Source organism: Heptranchias perlo, chromosome 1 (assembly GCF_035084215.1).
Source record: "Heptranchias perlo isolate sHepPer1 chromosome 1, sHepPer1.hap1, whole genome shotgun sequence".
Taxonomy (NCBI): domain Eukaryota; kingdom Metazoa; phylum Chordata; class Chondrichthyes; order Hexanchiformes; family Hexanchidae; genus Heptranchias; species Heptranchias perlo.
The window spans coordinates 151,475,222-151,500,674 of NC_090325.1; the positions used below are offsets into that span (position 1 = coordinate 151,475,222).

Genomic DNA, 25,453 nt, shown 5'->3' on the forward strand with positions numbered 1-25,453 from the left:
AGGAAATATTAAGGGGTTTAGCATTTTTGAAAGTAGATAAATCGTCCGGCCCAGATAAAATGTATCCCAGGCGGTTAAGAGAAGCAAAGGAGGAAATAGCGGAGGCTCTGACCATCATTTTCCAATCCTCTCTGGCTACAGGCATGGTGCTGGAGGACTGCTAACGTTGTACCGTTGTTTAAAAAGGGAGAAAAGGAAAGACTGAGTAATTACAGGCCAGTCAGCCTAACCTAGGTGGTGGGCAAATTATTGGAAAAAAATTCTGAGGGATATTATTAATCGTCATTTAGAAAGGCACAGATTAATAAATGACAGTCAGCATGGATTTGTTAAGGGAAGGTCATGTTTGAATTACTTGATTGAATTTTTTGAGGAGGTAACAAGGAGGTTTGATGTAGTCTACATGGATTTTAGCAAAGCTTTTGACAAGGTCCCATATGGCAGACTGGTCAGAAAAGTCAATGTCCATTGTCGAAGAGAAAGTGGCAAGTTGGATCCAAAATTGACTCAGTGGCAAGAAGCAAAGGGTAATGGTCAACGGGTGTTTTTGTGATGAGAAGGCTATTTCCAATGGGGTTCCACAGGGCTCAGTACTTGCTCCCTTGCTTTTTGTGGTATATATCAATGATTTAGACTTAAATGTGAGAGGCATGATTAAGAAGTTTGCAGATGATACAAAAGTTGGCCGTGCGATTGATAGTGAGGAAGAAAGCTGTAGACTGCAGGAAGATATCAATGGACTGGTCAGGTGGGCAGAAAAGTGGCAAATGGAATTCAATCTGGAGATGTGTGAGCTAATGCATTTGGGGAGGGCAAACAAGGCAAGGGAATACACAATAAGTGGTAGGATACTGAAAAGTGTAGAGGAACAGAAGGACCTTGGAGTGCATGTCCACAGATCCCTGAAGGTAGCAGGACAGGTAGATAAGGTGGTTAAGAAGGCACACGGGATACTTTCCTTTATTAGCCAAGGCATAGAATATAAGAGCAGGGAGGTTATGCTAGAACTGTATAAAACACAAGTTAGGCCACAGCTACAGTACTGTGTACAGTTCAGGTTACATTATAGGAAAGATGTGATTGCACTAGAGAGGGTACAGAGGAGATTTACGAGGATGTTGCCAAGACTGGAGAATTTTAGCTATGAGGAAAGATTGGGTAGGCTGGGGTTGTTTTCTTCCGAACAAAGGAGGCTGAGGGGAGATTTAATTGAGGTGTATAAAATTATGAGAGGCCTAGATAGAATGGATAGGAAGGACCTATTTCCCTTAGCAGAGAGGTCACTAACCAGGGGGCACAGATTTAAAGAAATTGATAGAAGGATTAGAGGGGAGTTGAGGAGAAATGTTTTCACCCAGAGGGTGGTGGGGGTCTGGAACTCACTGCCTGAAAGGATAGTAGAGGCAGAAACTCTCACTGCATTTAAAAAGTGCTTGGATATGCACTTGAAATCCCATAACCTACAAGGCAACGGACTAAGAGCTGGAAAGTGAGATTAGGCTGGATAGCTCTTTTTCGGCAAGCACAGACACGATGGGCTGAATGGCCTCCTTTTGTGTCATAAATTTCTATGATTAATCTCTGTTTACAGACCAGCTTCAGCAGTGCAGCACCACAAAAACCGAATCACTGTAACGCTGAAGCTGCTGCATGAATGCACCCTAAAATATCCCTTTATGCAATTTTACAACAGTAGATGCATTTGTTTCAGAATTTTCTAGGGATTAGCTCAACACATATTTCCTTAAATTTCAGGATTTTTTTTAATGACGTACGGTTTGCTTTTGACACGGTCGACCATACCATCCTCCTCCTCCAACGCTTCTCCTCCATTGTCCAGCTGGGTAGGACTGCCCTCGCCTAGTTTCACTCTTACCTATCCAGTTATGGCCAGAGATTTCCTGCAATGGCTTCTCTTCCCAGCACTGCATCGTTACCTCTGGTGTCCCACAGTTCTATCCATGGCCCACTCCTATTTATCATCTACAAGCTGCTCCTCGGTGACATCATCCAAAGACATGGCATCAAGTTTCACACGTGTACTGACAACACTCAGCTCTACCTCACTCGCCCCCTCCACTGCCTCTGTATTGTCAGACTGCTTGCCCAACATCCAGTCCTGGATGAGCCGAAATTTCTCCAATTAAACAGTGGGAAGACCAAAGTCAGTTCCGGTCCCCACCATAAATTCCGTTTCCTCGCCACCAATTCCATCCCCCCTCCCTGGCCACCGTCTCAGGCTGAACCAGATTGTTCGCAACCTTGGTGTCTTATTTCATCTTGAGCTGAGTTTCCAACCCTATATCCTTTCCATCACAAAGATCGCCTACTTCCACTTTTAAGAATGCCCATCTCTGCCTCTGCCTCAGACCATCTGCAGCTGAAATCCTCATCCATGCCTGACACCAATGCCTTGACTATTTGAATGCTATTCTGGTCGCTCACTCATCCTCCAATCTTAGTAAACTTCAGCTTATCCAAAACTCTGCTGCCCATATTCTATCCTTGCCAAGTCCTCCTCCCACATCACCCAACCCTATGCGGGCTCCCAGTCCACCAATGCTTCAAATTTAAAATTCACATCCTCGTTTTTAAATCTCTTCATTCCCTCCCTACCTCTGTAACCTCCGCCAGCCTTACAATCTTCTGAGATCCCGACGTTCCTCGAATTCTGACCTCTTGCACACCTCCCATTCCCTTTACCCCACCATTAGTGGTCATGCCATCAGCTGTCTAGGCCCCAAGCTATGGATTTCCCTCCCTAAACCTCTCGGCTTCTCCACCTCTCTCTCCTCCTTTAAGACTCTCATTAAAATTTATATCTTTGATCAAGCTTTTAGTCACCCCTCCTAATACCTCCTTTTGTTCATTGTCAATTTTTGTCTTGCGCTTCTGTGAAGCATCTTGGGACATTTTCCAACATTAAATGCACTATATAAATGCAAGTTGCTGTTGTTGCTTGTCCAAAACAGAATGGCACTGGGAAACTGAATACCGTAATTATCAAGTAGTGTAGGAAAAAAAATTTGCCAACATGCACAAAGCACTGATGCTAACATTCAGTCATAACACATTTTTTTTAAACATAGTTCTCACTTTGTCAGTGAATTTTTAGTCTTATCTAGTGCAGATTTAGCCAGAGGCTGCTGAATGATGTGCATGGTGAAGTAGCCCAAGATCAACAAAAATAGTAAATAAAGTATTGAGTAGAATGAGCCTATTCTCTTTGGAGTTTAGAAGAATGAGAGGTGATCTCATTGAAACATATAAAATTATTAGGGGGCTTGACAGGGTAGATGCTGAGAGATTGTTTCCCCTGGCTAGAGAGTCAAGAACTAGGGGGCATAATCGCAGGATAAGGGGGCGGCCATTCAAGAGATGCAGAGGAATTTCTTCATTCAGAGGGTTGTGACTCCTTGGAATTCTCTAACCCAGAGGGCTGTGGATGCTGTGTCACTGAATATATTCAAGATTACAAGTTGGAGTTGCCGGTGATAGACTGGGGTGGAATATATTTAAGGCTGAGATGGATAGATTTTTGTACTCTAGGGGAAATCAAGGATATGGGGATCGAGCAGGAAAGTGGAGTTGAGGTAGAAGTGGAGTTAAGGGGTGATCTTATCGAAGTCTATAAAATAATGAGGGGCATAGATAAGGTCGATAGTCAAAATCTTTTCCCAAAGGTAGGGGAGTCTATAACGAGGGGGCATAGATTTAAGGTGAGAGGGGAGAGATAAAAAAGGGTCCAGAGGGGCAATTTTTTCACTCAAAGGGTGGTGAGTGTCTGGAACGAGCTGCCAGAGGCAGTAGTAGAGGCGGGTACAATTTTGTCTTTTAAAAAGCATTTGGACAGTTACATGGGTAAGATGGGTATAGAGGGATATGGGCCAAGTGCAGGCAATTGGGACTAGCTTAGTGGTATAAACTGGGCGACATGGACATGTTGGGCCGAAGGGCCTGTTTCCATGTTGTAACTTCTATGATTCTATGATTCTATAAGATCAGCCATGATCTGATTGAATGGCAGAGCAGGCTCGAGGGACCGCATGGCCGACTCCTGCTCCTATTTCTTATGTTCTTAAAGACACAAATTGGGAAGAAGTGTTTCATAAAAATGAACTAGTCATTCTAGTTCAACTGTTAAAATGTTGAAATACACATACATGTTATATAAGGACAATCAATTCTACAGCTTTAAGTAATTGAACTCAGATTTATTCTCAGAGAGTAACTGGTCCATCTGCTCCAAGGTCTCTGACGACATTCTATTCAGTCTGTAAAGTAGTGTCCAGTCTTGAAGAGTGATGACCTCTTGCTGTTGTGCACAAATTGGTTGTTGTGTTTGCCTACATTATAAGCGTGATTATACTTCAAAAGTAAGTCATTGACTGTGAAAAGCTTTGGGGCATCCTGCGGACATGAAAAATGCTATATAAATGTAACTTCTTTCTTTTGTTAATTCTACAGTGACAAGGTTGAGGTTAGGAATCCAGGTTACTCAATGATGCCACTGTACCATCATTTAAACTTTAAAAACCAGCAAAGGATGACTAAAAGAATAATAAAATGGGAGAAAATAAATTATGAGAGTAAACTAGCAAGAAATATAAAAACTAACAGTAAAAGCTTCTACAAGTATATAAAAAGGAAGAGGGTAGCTAAAGTAAACATTGGCCCCTTAGAGGATGAGACTGGGGAAATAATAATGGAAAACAAGGAAATGGCAGAGGAATTGAACAGATATTTTGTATCAGTCTTCACAGTGGAAGACACTAATAACATACCAATAATAGTAGAAAATCAAGGGGCAAAGGGGAGGGAGGAACTAAAAACAATCACTATCATTAGAGAAAAAGTACTAGGTAAACTAATGGGTCTAAAGGCTGACAAGTCCCCTGGACCTGATGGCTTGCATCCGAGGGTCTTGAAGTGGCTACAGATAGTGGATGCATTGGTTGTAATCTTCCAGAATTTACTAGATTCTGGAAAGGTCCTAGCGGATTGGAAAACCGCAAACGTAACACCCCTATTCAAGAAGGGAGTGAGACAGAAAGCAGGTAACTATAGACTAGTTAGCCTAACATCTGTCATTGTTAGAATCCATTATTAAGGGAGTAGTAGCAGGACATTTGGAGACTCATAATACAATCAAGGAGAGTCAACATGGTTTTATGAAGGAGAAATCATGTCTGACAAATTTATTAGTTCATTGAGAAAGTAACAGGCAGGGTGGATAAAGGGGAACCAATGGATGCAGTATATTTAGATTTCCAAAAGGCATTTGATAAGGTGCCACATAAAAGATTACGGCACAAGATAAGAGCTCATGGTGTTGGGGGTAATGTACTGGCATGGATAGAGGATTGGCTAACCAACAGAAAACAAAGAGTCAGGATAAAAGGGTCATTTTCAAAATGGTAATCTGTAGCTTATAGAGTGCCGCAGAGATCAGTGCTGGGGCCTCAACTATTTACAATATATATCAATGACTTGGATGAAGGAACAGTGTGTCTTGTGGCCAAATTTGCTAATTAAACAAAGATAGGTGGAAAAGCATGTTACGTTGGGGATACAAAGTGTTTGCAAAGGGATATTGACAGGTTAAGCAAATGGGCAAAAATTTGGCAGATGGAATATAATGTGGGAAAATATGAAGTCATCCACTTTGGAATGAAAAATAAAAAAGCAAAATATTATTTGAATGGAGAAATACTACAAAATGCTGCGGTACAGAGGGATCTGGGTGTCCTCGTATATGAAACACAAAAAGTCAACATACAGGTGCAGCAGGTAATCCAGAAGGCAAATGGAATATTGGCCTTTATTTCTAGGGGGATGGAGTATAAAAGCAGGGAAGTCATGCTACAACTGTACAGGGTGCTGGTGAGAACACACCTGGAGTACTGCGTACAGTTCTAGTACCCTTATTTAAGGAAGGACATACTTGCATTGGAGGCAGTTCAGAGCAGGTTCACTAGGTTGATTCCGGGTATGGAAGGGTTGTCTTATGAGGAAAGATTGAACAGGTTGGGTCTATACTCATTGGAGATTGGAAGAATGAGAGGAGATTTTACTGATACATACAAGATTCTGAGGGGACTCGATAGGGTAGATGCTGAGAGGATGTTACCCCTCATGGGGAGATCTAAAACTTGGGGACATAGTCTCAGAATAAGGGGTCGCCTGTTTAAGACGGAAATGGGGAGGAATTTCTTCTCCCAGAGGGTTGTGAATCTTTACCCCAAAAAGCTGTGGAGGCTGAGTCATTGAATACATTCAAGGCTGAGTTAGACAAATTTTTGATCAGCAAGGGAGTCAAAGGATATGGGGAAAGGGCAGGAAAGTGCAGTTGAGGTAAAAATCAGATCAGCCATGATCTCACTAAATGGCCTGCTCCTATCTCTTATGGTCTTATGACAATTTTAGAACCAATATTTCCAATGCTTCAAATTGATTTTTAAAATATTTGAAGTGTAGATAATTAAAACAAAATTATGGAAAGAGTCAGGATAAAACCCAATAAAACTGTATCCTGCCACACTTCTTAAATTAAGACAGACACTACCAATTTGACCTGGAGATAAGAATTGTCCTGCAATCAATTCCTTCCTGCAGAGTCCGATACTGATTTAACACCTGCTATTCTCACTGGACTGTCCGACTTGGCTTTGCTGGAAATGCTGAATTCAAACTTGCCTAAAACATTGTTTTGATAGCAAACAGAACATTTGTGGGCTAGTTCCATTAGATCAGCACTGCATTCTGAAGTTTCCATCTTACATTTTTAAAAAATTCCAGGTTAAACAAAATGAAAACAAATCTGCAGATACTGGAAATCTGAAACAAAAACAAAAAATGCTGGAAACACTCAGGTCAGTCAGCATCTGTGGAGAGAAGAGACAAGTTAACGTTTCAGGTGATGAAGGGTCTACATCAGTAACGTTAACTTGTGTTTTCTCTACAGATTCTCACTAACCTGCTGAGTGTTTCCAGCACTTTGAATGTTCCAGTTTCGGAGGTGAAATTACAGTATGCCCTTCAAAAGGACAGAAGCAGAAATAAAGACACACAGCAGGAAAACATGCTTGAATGCTTTGTCACTGAACAAGAAAAAGAGTTCAAGTAAAAGTACATTCATTGGAGCAACAGTTGTCAAAAGATATTTTAAAACAATGTCATCACAGCGGCAACATTAACCTCTACATCATTACAAAGGCTCAAAGCTGCTATCAGATAGGAAAACACGAACCTCTTCAAAATGCACTCAGGAGGTCTCAGCCTCAGTCATTATAGTGTACAAATATATTTTTGTTTGTATATGTTTTTCCTCATGAAATAGATTTCTTCCTCATTCCTGACTATGCTCAAATTCATATTCAGTCACTTATAGGCAAAATGTGTTCTGCTGTGATGGGTTTCTTCCATGGTCTGAGTCAGATATCTGTTTATGCTACTTGATACCCAGAGGTGTGTGCACCTCTGGCCCCTTGCTGTGGTGATCCTTTTCTCTGTTTTATGTTTCCACAATTGAGCAATTGCTTGGCATGACCTTGGTCTGCCTTCAAACTTTAGGTCAGTCAAGCAGAGTAAATTTTAGGAAGCTTCTCCCTGGGTATGGAGTCTCCCTCAAAAGGTGTGCAGATCCGACAATCTGGCATGGACATTACCAGGAACTTAGAAGCATTGCAAATTGGTCACACTGACTTCCACACCCAATTCTGCAATCTGTGCTGGGAGTGCACCCTCTCTAAATTTGTCCAAGCATATTTACCCTTTTAAGTATTCTTTTGTTGTAGCAACACATTTATGCTGATTAATCAGACCTGTACTTCGTGTTTTTCTTTGCTTTCCTGTATGTAAATGTTTGAAAAAGACATGAATCGTTTAAAACACTCAAACACCTTCCATATTAAAGCCCTGAAAAAATGTATTTTCTTTCCCTGTCTATTAGGCCTCCATTCCAATCAGAAACTAAGTTTCTGCATCTGAAGTTTGATCTGTTTCTTAGATAAAGAAAGCAGTCTTCCTGTTCCATCTTTTAAAAATCATTCCATAGAAGTTCCAGCCATTTCTCAGCTGGTAAGGGTATCAAATGGCTGAAGCATAAAGACCCACGTTCGATGCTTGGTCTCAGTTTTGGTTGATTTCTGGCAAGACCATGGTAAGGGAACTACAATTGGCGTAAATGCTGTGAAAAATTGGTCAGAGTTCCCACTGCTCACTGGTATAGAGCAGTGAGTGTGAAGAGGATGGCGCTTGGCTCTGATGCTACTTGTTATAGCACCTATTGACACTTCGGCTTTGATATTAACCCCCCTCCCACCCCATGATGGATGGAAGGGAGTTGGGCGGAGGGATTAAAATGTGAAATGCGCAAAACCTGTCCCCAACACGCCGTGCACGCACATGACGCCATTTTTACACTGCTGGATATCAGGGCATCCAAGTGTCCTGCTGTAGAGAGATAGGTCGCTTATTAACATATTTAAATCGGGCTCTGACAGTACAATTGGGAGCCCGATTTGAAATTAACTCGTGCTGCATAAGTTTCCCTGAGGTCGGGAAACTCGGCAGTGAAAAGGAGGTGGGAGCTGCTGGCGCTCCAAGATAAGTGGCTCTTTCAGCATTCCTTGTGTTCCAGGAGGAGCAGGGTGGACCCCCCAGGAAGCCTTCGGCCTCCCACAGCCCTGATGTCCAGCCCCCACCCCTCCCAGTTGCCGACCTTACCCCCCGACCCACCCCACCTCCCGATTGCCGACTGGAGCTTCCTCCCCCTTTCCCGAATTCTGACGATATGCAGACAACACAGTGAACTGCTGAGAGTTTGGTAAGTGTGGGAGGTTAAGGGTTAATCTCTTTAAAATCTAGTGTATATTGCTTTCAACTGTTTAAGTTCAATTTTAAAGTTTAAATTTTTAAGTTTCTGTCAGACTTCAGCAGAGAGAGCTGCTGTAGTAAGTTAATTGGTTAGCGAGATTAAACTGGTACCTGAAGGTGGGGCAGGCCTGACTCATCTGAGTCACAAACTGGAGAAATACAGGGGCCTGTCAGTGCGACAGGACAGAGTGAAGCAGCTGCGAGTTTGGTAAGTGTGGGAGTTGGGGGAATTGGGGGAAGGAGGTGTTACTTTGCCTTGCTTTTCCTAACTTCTTCCCCACAGCGGCAGTGGAGCTGAGCGTAGAAGGCTGAGATTGGGGAATAAAAGCAGCAGCAGACCTGCAACAAGAGAAAACTACTGTGTGACGTCACAGGTGAGGCAGGAGAGTCCGAGAGGTGAGCACAGTATAAAAGGGGAGACCGAGAGCGGGAAGAGAGTCTGAGAGTCTAGGGCAAGTCATGGCAGCACAGCTCGCACCCGTGATATGCTCCTCCTGCACGATGTGGGAAGTCATGGACACTACCAGTGTCCCTGGCGACCATGTGTGCAGGAAGTGTGTCCAGCTGCAGCTACTGACTAACCGTATTTCGGAGCTGGAGCAGCTGGTGCATTCACTGTGGAGCATCCGTGATGCTGAGACTATCGTGGATAGCACGTTCAGTGAGGTGGTCACACCGCAGGTAAAGATTACGCAGGCAGAAAGGAAATGGGTGACCGCCAGGCAGAATAAAAGGACAAGGCAGGTAGAGCAGGAGTCCCCTGGGGCCATCTCCCTCTCAAACAGATATTCTGCTTTGGATACTGTTGGGGGAGATGGCTTATCAGAGGAAAGCAGCAAGAGCCAAGTTCGGGGCACCACGGGTGGCTCTGCTGCACAGGAGGGGAACAGATAGGGGTTTCTGCGGCTGCAAACATGACTCCAGGATGGTATGTTGCCTCCCTGGTGCTAGGGTCAAGGATGTCACGGAGCGGCTGCAGGGCATTCTGGAGGGGGAGGGTGAACAGCCAGCAGTCGTGGTCCATATCGGGTCCAATGACATGGGTAAAAAAAAAGGGATGAGGTCCTGCAAGGTGAATTTAAGGAGTTAGGAGATAAATTAAAAAGCAGGACTTCAAAGGTAATGATCTCAGGATTACGACCAGTGCCACGTGCTAGTGAGTATAGGAACAGGAGAATAGACAGGATGAATGCGTGGCTGCAGGGATGGTGTAGGAGGGAGGGATTTAGATTCCTGGGACATTGGGACCGGTTCTGGGGAAGGTGGGACCTGTACAAGCGGGACGGGTTACACCCGAGCATGACCGGGACCAATGTCCTCGCGGGGGTGTTTGCAAGTGCTGTTGGGGAAGGTTTAAACGAGTGGCAGGGGGATGGGAACCTGAGCGGGGAGTCAGAAGGGAATAAAGTTGAGAGCAGCAAGAGAGGGGAAGATCCAGGGGAAATTTACAATACAAATAGTACAAACACTTGTTCAAGAACAAGTGAAAGGCAGAAGCGTAGAGCAGCGGAAAGAAAGTGTACTTTAGGCAAGACAGATAAAATAAAAACTAGAAGGCGTAGGGCGATTAACCCAGCAACAAAGCTGAAAGTCAGACTAGGGTGTGTGGTCCAACTAAGAGTTCTATATACAAATGCATGGAGTATAAGGAATAAATTAAATGAACTACAGGTTCAAATTCAAATTGGAGGGTATGACATGATAGCTATTACTGAGACTTGGCTGCAGGATGGTCAGGATTGGGAACTAATTATACCGGGTTATAAGGTCCACTGGAGAGATAGGGAAAATGGAAGAGGGGGAGGAGTAGCCTTAATGATTAGAGATGAAATCACTTCAATGATAAAGGAGGATATAACGAGAGGTAAGCAGCCAACAGAGACCTTATGGGTTGAATTGAGAAACAGGAAAGGATCTAAGACTATAGTGGGAGTTGTATATAGGAGCCCTGGCAGCAGCTCTGAAGTGCTAGATTGTATAAATGCAGAGATTAGACAAGTGTGTAAGAAAGGCATAGTGGTCTTAATGGGGGATTTTAACCTTCACATAGATTGGGAAAAGCAGACTAGCAACTGTCAGAAAGGTAGTTAATTTCTTGAGTGTGTCCGGGATAGTTTACTACAGCGGTATGTCCTAGAGGCAACAAGGGGGCAAGCCATACTAGATTTAGTAATGAGTAATGAACCAGATTTAGTTAACGGCTTAACTGTGCGTGAACATCTATCCAATAGTGATCATAACATGATCGAGTTCAATGTAGTGTTTGAAAGGGAAAAAAGTGAATCAGCTGCTAAGATTCTAGACTTGGGCAAGGCCGACTTCAATGGGATGAGGCAGAGACTGTCCACAGTAAACTGGGCAAATCTGTTAATGGGTAAAACGACTGATGATCAGTGGGAAATGTTTAAAGAAACATTTAACGTGATACAGAAACGGTTTATACCCCTGAGGGGCAAGAACTCTACTTGCCAAAAAAAACAGCCATGGACAACTAAAGAAGTGAGGGACAGTATAAGACATAAGGAAAGGGCATACAAAAAGGCAAAAAATGGCACAGATCCTGGCGAATGGGAAAGATACAAAGATCAACAAAGGGTCACAAAACAGATAGTAAGGGCTACAAAAAGAGAGTATGAAAAGAAACTCGCAAGGGATATCAAAACCAATACGAAGAACTTTTATCGTTATATTAGGAAAAAGAGGGTGGTCAGGAGCAGTGTTGGCCCCTTAAAAACTGAAAGTGGGGATATTGTCATTGACAATGGGGAAATGGCGGACATGTTGAACAATTACTTTACGTCAGTATTTGCAGTAGAAAAAGAGGATAGCATGCCGGAAATCCCAAGAAAACTAATATTGAATCGGGGACAGGGACTCGATAAAATTAATATAAGTAAAGCAACAGTAATGAAGAAAATAATCGCACTAAAGAGTGACAAATCCCCAGGACCAGATGGTTTCCATCCCACGGTTTTAAAGGAAGTAGGTGAGCACATTGCAGATGCCCTAACTATAATCTTTCAAAGTTCTCTAGATTCAGGAACTGTCCTTCTGGATTGGAAAACTGCACATATCACTCCGCTTTTTAAGAAAGGAGAGAGAGGGAAACCGGGGAATTAAAGACCAGTTAGCCTAACATCTGTTGTAGGGAAAATGCTGGAGTCTATAATTCAGGATAGGGTGACTGAACACCTCAAGAATTTTCAGTTAATCAGAAAGAGCCAGCATGGATTTGTGAAAGGTAGATCGTGCCTGACAAACCTGATTGAATTTTTTGAAGAGGTGACTAAAGAGGAATGTCAGTGGAGGTTGTTCATATGGACTTCCAGAAGGCATTTGATAAGGTCCCACATAAGAGACTGTTAGCTAAGATAGAAGCCCATGGAATCGAGGGAAAAGTACGGACTTGGTTAGGAAGTTGGCTGAGCGAAAGGCGACAGAGAGTAGGGATCATGGGTAGGTACTCACATTGGCAGGATGTGACTAGTGGAGTCCCGCAGGGATCTGTCTTGGGGCCTCAATTATTCACAATATTTATTAACGACTTAGATGAAGGCATAGAAAGTCTCATATCTAAATTTGCCGATGACACAAAGATTGGTGGCATTGTAAGCAGTGTAGATGAAAACATAAAATTACAAAGCGGTATTGATAGATTAGGTGAATGGGCAAAACTGTGACAAATGGAATTCAATGTAGGCAAATGTGAGGTCATCCACTTTGGATCAAAAAAGTATAGAACAGGGTACTTTCTAAATGGTAAAAAGTTAAAAACAGTGGATGTCCAAAGGGACTTAGGGGTTCAGGTACATAGATCATTGAAGTGTCATGAACAGGTGCAGAAAATAATCAAGAAGGCTAATGGAATGCTGGCCTTTATATCTAGAGGACTAGAGTACAAGGGGGCACAAGTTATGCTGCAGCTATACAAAACCCTGGTTAGACCGCACCTGGAGTACTGTGAGCAGTTCTGGGCACTGTACCTTCGGAAGGACATATTGGCCTTGGAGGGAGTGCAGCGTAGGTTTACTAGAATGATAACCGGACTTCAAGGGTTAAGTTACGAGGAGAGATTACACAAATTGGGGTTGTATTCTCTAGAGCTTCGAAGGTTATGGGGTGATCTGATTGAAGTTTATAAGATATTAAGGGGAACAGATAGGGTGGATAGAGAGAAACTATTTCCGCTGGTTGGGGATTTTAGGAGTAGGGGGCACAGTCTAAACTTAGAGCCAGACCTTTCAGGAATGAGATTAGAAAACATTTCTACATACAAAGGGTTGTAGAAGTTTGGAACTCTCTTCCGCAAATGGCAATTGATACTAGCTCAATTGCTAAATTTAAATCTGAGATAGATAGCTTTTTGGCAACCAAAGGTATTAAGGGATATGGGCCAAAGGCAGGTATATGGAGTTAGATCACAGATCAGCCATGATCTTATCAAATGGCGAAGCAGGCACGAGGGGCTGAATGGCCTACTCCTGTTCCTATGTTCCTATGATATCCTACCCCACCACACAATTGCCAACCGGAGCTTCCTCCCCCACCTCCCAATTGCCGACCCACCCCACGCCCCCATCCTCACCCTTCTGATTGCCGGTGTCTATCCCGAAGGGTCTGTGGCTGCAGCCTCCTGCCTCCAGTATTTTCTCCCGCCCATCGACCAGGCTGTCTATTTGGCCACCTGCCGGGAGGGAGGCGGAGCTACAAGATGCAAATGAGGACCTGCCATTAAGATAGGCAGGGCCTGTGTCTGCGGCCTTGCCGGTTCTTCAACCGTTTTCGGCCTCACCCCACTTTGCCATCAAACTGTCTGTGTTCACACATGAGTAACTGACATTTCAGCAAGGTATCAGAGGCAACCATGAAAGCATACCCCATCAAGGAGTCAATACCCTCAGGCGAGAAGGTGGCAAGAGGAGAACATTGGGTGAAAAAAGACATTCTATAGTTTAACAATAAATTGCACCTATTAGCATCTTTAACATGATAAACTGTGCTGAAGTGTTTCACAGAGGCAAAACCGGACGCAGAGCAATGATGGAAGAAGGATTGTGGGAGGTAACCAAAGGCATGATGTAAGAGGTAAATTCCGAATAGGCTTTTTAAGGAGGGGAAAGAGGTGGTATGGCAAAGACGTTAGGGAGATTATTTCAGAATATGGGACCAAGGTAGCTGAATGCTCTGCAAAAGAACTGATCAAAATGCTGCAGTAAGTGCATCAGGGTAATTTTGAAACCTCCCAAAGCCTATATAGAACTGCATGTACAGGTTTTTTTGAAATTTTTTTTTGAGAACGTGAATTACTTTTAATTTCCACAGTTTCCCCCGATCATGCAACATCTGCAGTCAAGAACCCAGATAACCTGCTTCCAGGCCTCCACAAATATTACTTAGTGAGCTACCAAGCAGTGTGACAGCAGCATAAGATTAACTTGTCTTCCAATTTTTTTTACTACTGCCCCACAACAGTGTGGCTAAAATATGCAACTCAGTGGTACAAGGAATCAGATCTCCTCACTTTTTTTTTTATTCGTTCATGGGATGTGGGCGTCGCTGGCGAGGCTGGCATTTATTGACCATCCCTAATTGCCCTCGAGAAGGTTGTGGTGAGCCGCCTTCTTGAACCGCTGCAGTCCGTGTGGTGACGGTTCTCCCACAGTGCTGTTAGGAAGGGAGTTCCAGGATTTTGACCCAGCGACAATGAAGGAACGGCGATATATTTCCAAGTCGGGATGGTGTGTGACTTGGAGGGGAACGTGCAGGTGGTGTTGTTCCCATGTGCCTGTGGATGGTACACACTGCAGCCACAGTGCGCCGGTGGTGAAGGGAGTGAATGTTTAGGGTGGTGGATGGGGTGCCAATCAAGCGGGCTGCTTTATCTTGGATGGTGTCGAGCTTCTTGAGTGTTGTTGGAGCTGCACTCATCCAAGCAAGTGGAGAGTATTCCATCACACTCCTGACTTGTGCTTGTAGATGGTGGAAAGGCTTTGGGGAGTCAGGCAGTGAGTCACTCGCCGCAGAATACCCAGCCTCTGACCTGCTCTCGTAGCCACAGTATTTATGTGGCTGGTCCAGTTAAGTTTCTGGTCAATGGTGACCCCCAGGATGTTGATGGTGGGGGATTCGGCGATGGTAATGCCGTTGAATGTCAAGGGGAGGCAGTTAGATTCTCTCTTGTTGGAGATGGTCATTGCCTGGCACTTGTCTGGCGCGAATATTACTTGCCACTTATGAGCCCAAGCCTGGATGTTGTCCAGGTCTTGCTGCATGCGGGCTCGGACTGCTTCATTATTTGAGGGGTTGCGAATGGAACTGAACACTGTGCAATCATCAGCGATCATCCCCATTTCTGACCTTATGATGGAGGGAAGGTCATTGATGAAGCAGCTGAAGACGGTTGGGCCTAGGACACTGCCCTGAGGAACTCCTGCAGCAATGTCCTGGAGCTGAGATGATTGGCCTCCAACAACCACTGCCATCTTCCTTTGTGCTAGGCATGACTCCAGCCACTGGAGAGTTTTCCCCCTGATTCCCATTGACTTCAATTTTACTAGGGCTCCTTGGTGCCACACTCGGTCAAATGCTGCCTTGATGTCAAGGGCAGTCGCTCTCACCTCACCTCTGGAATTCAGCTCTTTTGTCCATGTTTGGACCAAGGCTGTAATGAGGTCTGGAGCAGAGCGGTCCTGGCGGAACCCAAACTGAGCATCGGTGAGCAGGTTATTGGTGAGTAAGTGCCATTTGATAGCACTGTCGACGACACCTTCCATCACTTTGCTGATGATTGAGAGTAGACTGATGGGGCGGTAATTGGCCAGATTGGATTTGTCCTGCTTTTTGTGGACAGGACGGACCTGGGCAATTTTCCACATTGTCGGGTGGATGCCAGTGTTGTAGCTGTACTGGAACAGCTTGGCTGGAGGCGCAGCTAGTTCAGCAGCACAAGTCTTCAGCACTGCAGCTGGGATGTTTTCAGGGCCCATAGCCTTTGCTGTATCTGGTGCACTCAGCCGTTTCTTGATATCACGTGGAGCGAATCGAATTGGCTGAAGACTGGCTTCTGTGATGGTGGGGATATTGGGAGGAGGCCGAGATGGATCATCCACTCGGCACTTCTGGCTGAAGATGGTTGCAAACTCTTCAGCCTTGTCTTTTACACTCACGTGCTGGACTCCGCCATCATTGAGGATGGGGATGTTTGCAGAGCCTCCTCCTCCCGTTAGTTGTTTAATTGTCCACCACCATTCACGACTGGATGTGGCAGGACTGCAGAGCTTTGATCTGATCCGTTGGTTGTGGAATCGCTTAGCTCTGTCTATAGCATGTTGCTTCCGCTGTTTAGCATGCATGTAGTCCTGAGTTGTAGCTTCACCAGGTTGGCACCTCATGTTTAGGTGTGCCTGGTGCTGCTCCTGGCATGCTCTTCTGCACTCCTCATTGAACCAGGGTTGATCCCCTGGCTTGTTTGTAATGGTAGAGTGAGGACTATGCCGGGCCATGAGGTTACAGATTGTGCTGGAATACAATTCTGCTGCTGATGGCCCACAGCGCCTCATGGATGCCCAGTTTTGAGCTGCTAGATCTGTTCCGAATCTATCCCATTTAGCACGGTGGTAGTGCCACACAACACGTTGGATGGTGTCCTCAGTGCGAAGACGGGACTTCGTCTCCACGAGGACTGTGCGGTAGTCACTCCTACCAATACCGTCATGGACAGATGCAATTGCGACAGGTGGATTGGTGAGGACGAGGTCAAGTAAGTTTTTCCCTCCTGTTGGTTCGCTCACTACCTGCCGCAGGCCCAGTCTGGCAGCTATGTCCTTCAGGACTCGGCCAGCTCGGTCAGTAGTGGTGCTACTGAGCCACTCTTGGTGATGGACATTGAAGTCCCCCACCCAGAGTACATTCTGTGCCCTTGCTACCCTCAGTGCTTCCTCCAAGTGGTGCTCAACATGGAGGAGGACTGATTCATCAGCTGAGGGAGGACGGTAGGTGGTAATCAGCAGGAGGTTTCCTTGCCCATGTTTGACCTGATGCCATGAGAGTTCATGCGGTCCAGAGCTCATGCGGTCCGTCTGGTTTTATTCTTATGACTTTTCGGAGCGAGATTTTACAACTGAGTGGCTTGCTCGGCCATTTCAGAGGGCAATTAAGAATCAACCACATTGCTGTGGGTCTGGAGTCACATGTCGGCCAGACCGGGTAAGGACAGCAGGTTTCCTTCCCTAATGGACATTAGTGAACCAGATGGGTTTTTACGACAATCCGGTAGTTTCATGGCCACCATTACTGATAATAGTATTTTAATTCCAAATTTTCATTTAATTAATTGAATTTAATTAATTGAATTTAAATTCGCCAGCTGCCGTGGCGGGATTTGAACTCATGACTCCGGATTTTTAGTCCAAGCCTCTGGATTACTAGTCCAGTAACATAACCCATATGCTACCGTACACTGGTTTGCTGAGGTACTGCAAAGCAGTGCGGCTTCTGGCGACTCTTACTTTTTCTATTTCAAAAACCCAACATTTTGGCTACACGTTTTTGTATTATAAAATAAACAAACACTTCACTTCCAAAATTTTTTAACTCGAGAGCCAATTTTAGATTCTACCAACACAGTAACAAGCCCCCAAATAGTGAGCAATGCTCCAAAGAATTCTGGGACTAGAATCCTCAAATGGCTGGTCATAAAGCTACTACTCAATAATACTTTTAACATGTAAAATAAACAAATCTTTTGCAAATTGTGTTTGACTAACTTGATTGAGTTATTGGATGAAGTCACAGACAGCATTGAGTAAATGGACTTTGAAAAGGCGTTTGATAAAGTACCACATAATAAACTTGTTCCCAAAATTGAAGCCCGTGGGATTAAAAGGGCAGCGGCTGCATGGATACGAAATTGGCTGAGGGACAGAAAGCAAAGAGTAGTGGTCAACAGCTGTGTTTCAGACTGGAGGGAAGTCTCATCGTGTCCCCAATGTTCGGTATTAGGACCACTGCTCTTTGATATATATTAATGACCTGGACTTGGGTATACAGGGCATAATTTCAAAGTTTGTGGATGACACGAAACTCGGAAATATAGTAAGCAGTGAGGAGGATAGTAACAGACTTCAGAAGGAAATGGGGCAGACACATGTCAGATTAAATTTAACGCAGAGAAGTTTTGGTAGGAAGAATGAGGAGAGGCAATATAAACTAAATGGTACAACTTTAAAGGGGTTGTCGGAGCATAGAGACCTGGGGGTATACGTACATAAATCTTTGAAGGTGGCAAGACAAGTTGAGAAGGCGGCAAGACAAGTTGAGAAGGCTGTTAAAAAGGCATATGGGATCCTTGGCTTTATAAATAGAGGCATAGAGTACAAAAGCAAGGAAGTTATGCTGAACCTTTCCACAACATTAGTTAGGCCCCAGCAGGAGTATTATGGCCACTTCTGGGCAGGGCTTCAGTTATGCAGAGAGACTAGAGAAGCTGGGATTGTTCTCCTTCGATGAGAGAAGGTTAAGGGGAGATTTGATGGCGGTGTTCAAAATCATGAAGGGTTTTGATAGAGTAAATAAGGAGAAACTGTTTCCAGTGGCAGAAGGGTCAGTAACCAGAGGACACTGATATCTGAAATCGGATAACTCATTTCTATTTATCATGTTTTAAAATGAACTGTTTTTACCTAATTTATAACTGATAGATAAAAATTGAGGCTCTGCTTCTCATACCATCTAATCTCATTTTGAAGTATTTTTCTAGCAATTTTAACATATCACTAGCAAACTAGTAAAATCAATCTAACTCAAAGCTGGATAAACAACGAGGGTGAGAAAAATGAAGCCTGGATTTTGTGTTGCCAAAAAACTAAAAAAGTGTGCATTTTACATTTTCATATGCTACTGCAGGAGAGGATAATCATAGAAAGGTTACAGCACAGTGGGAGGCCATTCAGCCCATCGAGTCTACGCCGGGTCTATGCAAGAGCAATCCAGCTAGTCCCACTCCCCCGCCCTATCCCCGTAGCCCTGCAAATTCTTTCCTTTCAAGTACTTATCCAGTTCCCTTTTGAAGGCCATGATTGAATCTGCCTCCACCATCCCCTCAGGCAGTGCATTCCAGATCCTATTACATTTTAACTTACATTGTAGCACAGACAGTTTGCAATGTTTTGTTTAATTTTTATTAACCTAGTGAAGAAAAACTCAAAAAACAATGAAGACCTAAGTGATCTACACCTGGAGATGAACTTTTAATAGTTTATTAGACATAAAATTCTTATTCGTAAAACCACCATCGCAAAAATGTTGTGTGTCATGTCAGATGGATTAAATAAGTGGCGATCCGAGTGCTCTAACCAGAAGAGCAAGAAAATATTCAAGTTAAATCAAGTTAAGTAAGCGTATGATGAAACATATAACTTCACCACTGGATTTTACTCACCTTCAGTTTACTCTACATAATATGGAGTCTTGATAAATCAAACTTAATTACAATAAGAAAGAATTATCTGAAAAGGTAACATTAAGACACTCTTACGTTTAGGACTTCTGTAGTTCAGATAATGGAATAGCAAGATTAGTGTAGTTGCTTGTTGCGTTTACCTTGCTAAAACAGTCTCCCTTATCCTGGTGGCAGAATCACAGATCTACTGCGCCTCAGACTAAGGGCTTTAGCAATGCAACTGTGGGGAGCCAGCATATATCATCACTCTCCCACAATCTGAACTACGGAAGCGTTAAATATAAAAGTACCTTTACAATTTAAAAAAACTAGGAAGGAGCAAGATTGTGACAACTGAATGTTTAATCTTAAAACTACCAATGCTGGTCAGCAGCTAAAAGCCACTATTTTAACTAAATCAGAAAAAAGGAATTACATTTTCTCCTTTTTGATAAAAAAAAACACAATTCTCATTTCAATTCAAAACCATCACTTTACGTCTAATGGGTGAAATTTGGCTAATGCAATTAGTAGTTCCCCTTCCGTCAGTGCTTTCAGAGTCAAAGTAGAGTGTTAAACAAAACAGGTGTGTAACTATTTTTGACATTGTACTTGATCTCAGATCACCTCGTTAATTTTAACCAGATGAAAACATCAGGAAGTCAAATGGCACTACACCTGAAGTAACACACAACGTTAGAGCGTTAATGAGTAGTGAGGGAATGAGAATTCAATCCTGCACTCCACTGAGTTCCCAACCTCAGGCTCACTGCTCTGAAGACAGAAAACCAGGCAATGTCATCTTCACAGCATCTCACACAACTCCAGGTATACATCTCAGAGCACTATTAGAGATAATTTGGGAACATATCATTTGACCTCTTGTCTGCAGAGGTACACGGTCTGCAAAGAATGGGCATAAAAACACAGGGATTTCATATTTTAAAATCTTACAAATAAATGAGACTGGTCTCTCATTAATATTTCTGATCAAATTTCTCCAAAGTCCTGCCAATGCCACTTTGAAACTGCACACAAGAACATGCACAAGGGAGGTCACGGATGACCCTTTCTCTGATATTCCCTTCTCTCTGTGAAACACATGACCTCTCTTTTGTACTTCTGATAGCATGGCTAAGATTATTAAGATCAAGTTTATTTGGCTGCGGCTGGCATTCTTCACCCTGCACCTACGCTAGTTTTTCCCTCTCCTCTCCAGAAGGCAGTGGCTCATGCTACGGTATGGCTCGACAGGTGTCAGCAGCAATCCGTCCATTCTTTTATATATGACTCTGGCATTGGCAAGGTATTTTAACATGATGCTTCACAGCCAAGTCTGATTTTGACCTCATCTGAAGTCCACACACATGCACCTGCAGTAAGGGTCATTTCTGACAGGAAATGCCAGATCTCATTTCACACTCCTGCCTTACAGTCAACAAAGATATGACTTTCGTCCCATCAATCTGGGCTGGATTTGTACACAGGCACCAAACATGGAAGGGCAATGTGCTAAACAACTGCCAGGGGCGTCTCCTTTAAAAGGAATTTGCTTTTATCACTTTTTTTTAGACTCCACTCTAACAGTATTTGTTACCAATTCAATGAAGAAGGCTGATTAGAAAAAGATCTTGTAAATAATCTATCAAAAATACTTACCGTGTGATACCCTCTTGGTAATGGTGGCTTTCCCACAGGATAAGGATCCACAGTGTCGATGATTGTTTGCCGCTCCCCTTTCTGGTTAATTTTTTTAAATCGCCTACGAGACTGTCTATGAGAAGCATGCCGCTGAAAATATTCCTCATTTTCATCCATGTAGTCCACCTTCAAACAAACAAGAAGCTACTTCAATAAAAAGAAACAATTATTTAAGGCAAGCTTCTAAAATCTTCCACGCCTACTATTTGAGGGAATCGCTGATGAATTTGCCGAATCAGTGATTATTAGTGAAATGCAGTACCAACATCTTTGGCAATATTTTGATCTGTATTACAGTTCATTTTAAAGTAAATGATGCTAAACTTCACAGAAGAGAAAACTATAAGGAAAACCCATAATAATAAGCACTCCTAGCTCCAAACTTCAGATTCCATTCATTTTTTGAATATTCACTCTACATTTTCCTCCTCTGTTGTATACCTTCCAGACTACTAGACAATTTACTTTGAGTGCCAAAAGCAAAGTGCAAAAACAACATTCCTTTGACAATCCACCATATTTCATTTTGACAATGCATACCAAGCATTTCTCCAGCCCACAAATTGGGAGCGTTTGCAACCAACATTGCAATGCTGCCTGCAAGGATTAAACCACCAGGTACCGGCATTGCTTTGTATCATAAACATTTATTGAATCTGAAGATCTACTTCCGCAGAAATTGGCATAAAATACTAACTAAAACTATCCAGCCTAATGAGTTTAGCTATTATTGAGCTTGTATTGTGAAATAAAACAGAAATTCAATCTCAAAACATTTTTCTACCTAGAGAACATTTATAGAGGGTGTTTCTAATCGTGATAACGACTGATTTATTTGCCAAAAATGATTTGCTAAGATTAAAGCTAGGAGTGATTAAAATGGCCAAGTGGATCAATTATGACAGTATAGTTTACATAAATACAGTTGATTGTAAACCAAAGTTAACTAGTTGATTGTGTGCTGCTCCAAAGCAGGCGTGTCCAAATGTTTTGCTTTTATGAGCCACTGAAGTGCGCAAACGACATATAAATTTGAAATGAATGTTTCTATTAATTTAGAATTACCAGCCTGCGATACATACAACAGATTTTGCTATTCAAATTTAAGATTCATCCATCAATGAGTGCAGAAGAAAAACCTATCCAAATCTGCAAAACTGTAAGATCAGCACAGAATGGAACCCCTAAGTTGACAGGGCTAAGCAGGTCAGATAGCTTGAAGGCCACAGTTTTAAGGCCTCTATTGCCAGCACAAAAGTCAATAATTACCTGTGTTGCATAAAATGCGAATAATGTTTTGGGGATCACACATAATAAGAACATAAGAAATAGAAGCAGGAGTGGGCCAATCGGCCCCTCAAGCCTGCTCCGCCATTCAATAAGATCATGGCTGATCTGATCCTAACCTCAAATCTAAAGAACACAAGAAGTAGGAGCAGGACCCGGCCACTCAGCCCCTAATGGCCTAGATTTTCCTGAAAATTTGCGCCATAGTAATGGCACATCTACGGCATGTGCCATTATTTCCTGGGACTTGTATGCCGATCCACTGAGACCCTTGCCGGAAATGTCAATAATAGCTCCATCCCCCACCAAAATCAATGCCGATTGTGATTTTGCTGAATTAATGATATTTTAAACGCTACTGGCAGCTAGGCCATTTCAGAATGGTGCTGGGACTAATCATGGGACCCAATAGATGGTATCAATTTAGTTGCAAGTAAATCCATAGCTCAGGCACGCTGACAAGGGCATTATGAGGACCTCTAGTCGCTGCCTTCCTTTTAACTCGTTTGTTAAAGACTTAGCTTTTGGGGCAATTATAAACGTGCAATGGGTGAACCTGCCGACCCTCCCTATTTTGAGGCCAATAACATCAAAGTGATTCTTTCATGACGCAAGTTGTAAACGGACAAGATGGCTGTCAGAAACACTGAGCATCCTCAAAGAGCAAAAAAAATCATCCATGTTGGACAAAAGGCAGCTACTTAGAATAACCAGAGCACCCAGCATTTTTTTTGAATCTGGAAGGGATTAACTGCAGACAGAGGGGACAAAACAAAATATGCCCAACCCCGATTAGATTGCAAGAAGTATTTGTAAGCTAAGTTTTCAAAGGTACATACAAGTCCTACAACACTATGCTTTACGATTTATATTTTGCTGTGTACTCATCATCTGATGCTTTTCTTTTTTTTGATTTGCTGAAGTTGCATTATCTGAACAAAATGAAGTACTCTGTCTGTTCATTGTATATACCTTATTGCAATAACATTAAAAGATGTAATGCTTTTGTAATTATTGTACTTAACAAGGTTTATCCGTATTTCTTCTAGAAGTTATTTCGCTTTTACTATAGTAAACTGTTTACTAAAGGTGGGTTGCTTCTAACAGAGTCTGATGTATAGATTACTCATTTGGTGATTTCTACTAATTCATGAAATTGACCTGAAATTGATAACTGGAAAGGGTTCGAAAGTTACAGTGTAGTGAACAAACCGGTATAAATATTAACTTATATGAGATGGGATTAAATACATAAAGTTCTCTCTTAACTAGAGCTCTATGATGAGCGTCAAACAATAACAACGAGCTCACTGCAATTTATACAGATGAGCCAAACATGTGAAATGATACAGACAGATATTTCTTAATTAAAACAAAAAAACTCCCTCGAGGAAAAAACTGTTGAATTTATTGTGGAATTCCAGAGGAAAATACTTTTCCATTTTGAGTCATAATATCTGCTTCTTTTAGCTGTTAGCTTTTATCATCAGTAGGAATGTCAACAACCACAAGCAATTGGCCACGTTTCACAGAGATTGCTCTCATGGACGATCAGTTGAGAATTTTCTAGTTAAAATTTAAGCCTTGTTTTGGCGCAAGTTCACCACTAGAGGATCAGGGAGCACAACAATCTAACTTACGGCATTCAGGGAAAAAAAGCACCCAATAAATTATGGGCCGGATTTTGCTATGAGCAACACCGTTCATTAGACTTGCACTTGACCATAGACTTTCTATAGGGTTTTGCATGGCAAGCTGCTGTCAGTGGGTCAGCCAAATGGCACGGCGCCCTCTACAGGGCATCTGGGACTTGTGGGAACAAGGCAAGCAACTGTGTGTCTCCTCAACCAAGCAGATTGAAGAATCGTTCATGAGCAGCGCAATGTCAAATCAGATACAGAAAGCGAAATAAAGAGAGGGAAAGAAAGGTTGGATTAAGAGACAGAGATAAAAGAGACAGAAAGAAAAAGTAAAAAAATGTTTTTTTAAAATGTCCAACAAAAATTAAAATCTGAAGGAATGAGACTCCACACTTGTAAAAGTTAATTTTCAATGCCAGAGAGGTTGTTTGGCAGTAATTAAGACTTAGCACACCATTAAAAGGGTACTTACACTGAAATGGACAAGTCCTAACTTTTCTTGGCGAGCTTAGTCCTTATGAGGTAAGCACAAGAACTTCACGCTGTTCAATACATTCGAATGATGAGTCAGACGACGAGATGCCATTTTCAAGCAGCTTTTGGAGGGGCATCACATCTCGGACAGCAACTGCTGGATTTCCACATTTAACTGCGCATGTGCGGTCGGCTGAAGTTGCTGTCCGATTTGCGGATTAATAACGGTGAGCACGGTTAGCCTCAACGTAATTTTTTATAGCACAATCCAGCCCAACAGTTCAATAGCCAACATCATTATTTTCTGAAATACATGCAAAAATATTCTAACTGGGAGGTAACAATGTCATTTTTGCTTGGATGAATAGGGAGAATAGTACTTGGGTCTACCTGAAAAAGAGAAAGAGAGAGAGACAGACAAACTGAAAGAATTGCAGAAACACAATAAAAAAGAGATCAGAGGAGCAGAGACAGAGATGTAGAAAAAGGCACAGCAGTTGAGGCTAAGCATAACACTATAATATTTTTTTCAGTACCACGACAGGAAGAGGGCAGTCACAGAAGATGTGAAAACCATAAAAGATGCAAACGGGCATTCACAATAGCAATATGCCTTTTCCAATCAAAGATATCCCAAGTATAATCAATGACTTCTCATAAATGAGCTGAAAGTCCTATACAGGCAAAATGGGCTCAAAACAAATTAATACCCTGCAATAGATGGCATTTATCCCAGAGTGCTGAGAAAGACTAAGGAATAGATTTGTGAGGCACTGACAATCATGAGGGAGTCAATGGACAGTGGACGGGTACCAGTAGATTGGAAACAGGCTAATGTGGTGCCCATATTCAAAAACAGTGACGAATAAAACAAAGGCAACAACAGACCATCTCCTTGGTTTCTTCAAGTGGACTGTGGTAAGCCCTATAATGTGGTGAACCTCAACTTCCAGAAGCTATTTGATTATGTTCGACATGAAAAGCTATTAATTAAACTCAAAGCTGTGGGGATTCAGGGTGAACTCTGGGAATGGAT

General features: G+C 42.8%; 1 protein-coding gene across 5 annotated transcripts in view; it reads right to left on the reverse strand.

Annotated features, from left to right (window-relative positions):
- rapgef2b (Rap guanine nucleotide exchange factor 2b) overlaps positions 1–25,453 on the reverse strand; it is a 565,137-nt gene that overhangs the window by 262,452 nt on the left and 277,232 nt on the right. For all 5 annotated transcript variants that reach the window (XM_067992588.1, XM_067992581.1, XM_067992606.1 and 2 more), the window contains one exon: positions 20,975–21,142. In XM_067992588.1, the coding sequence (XP_067848689.1) occupies positions 20,975–21,142 (168 nt within the window). The remainder of the gene's footprint in view (positions 1–20,974; positions 21,143–25,453) is intronic.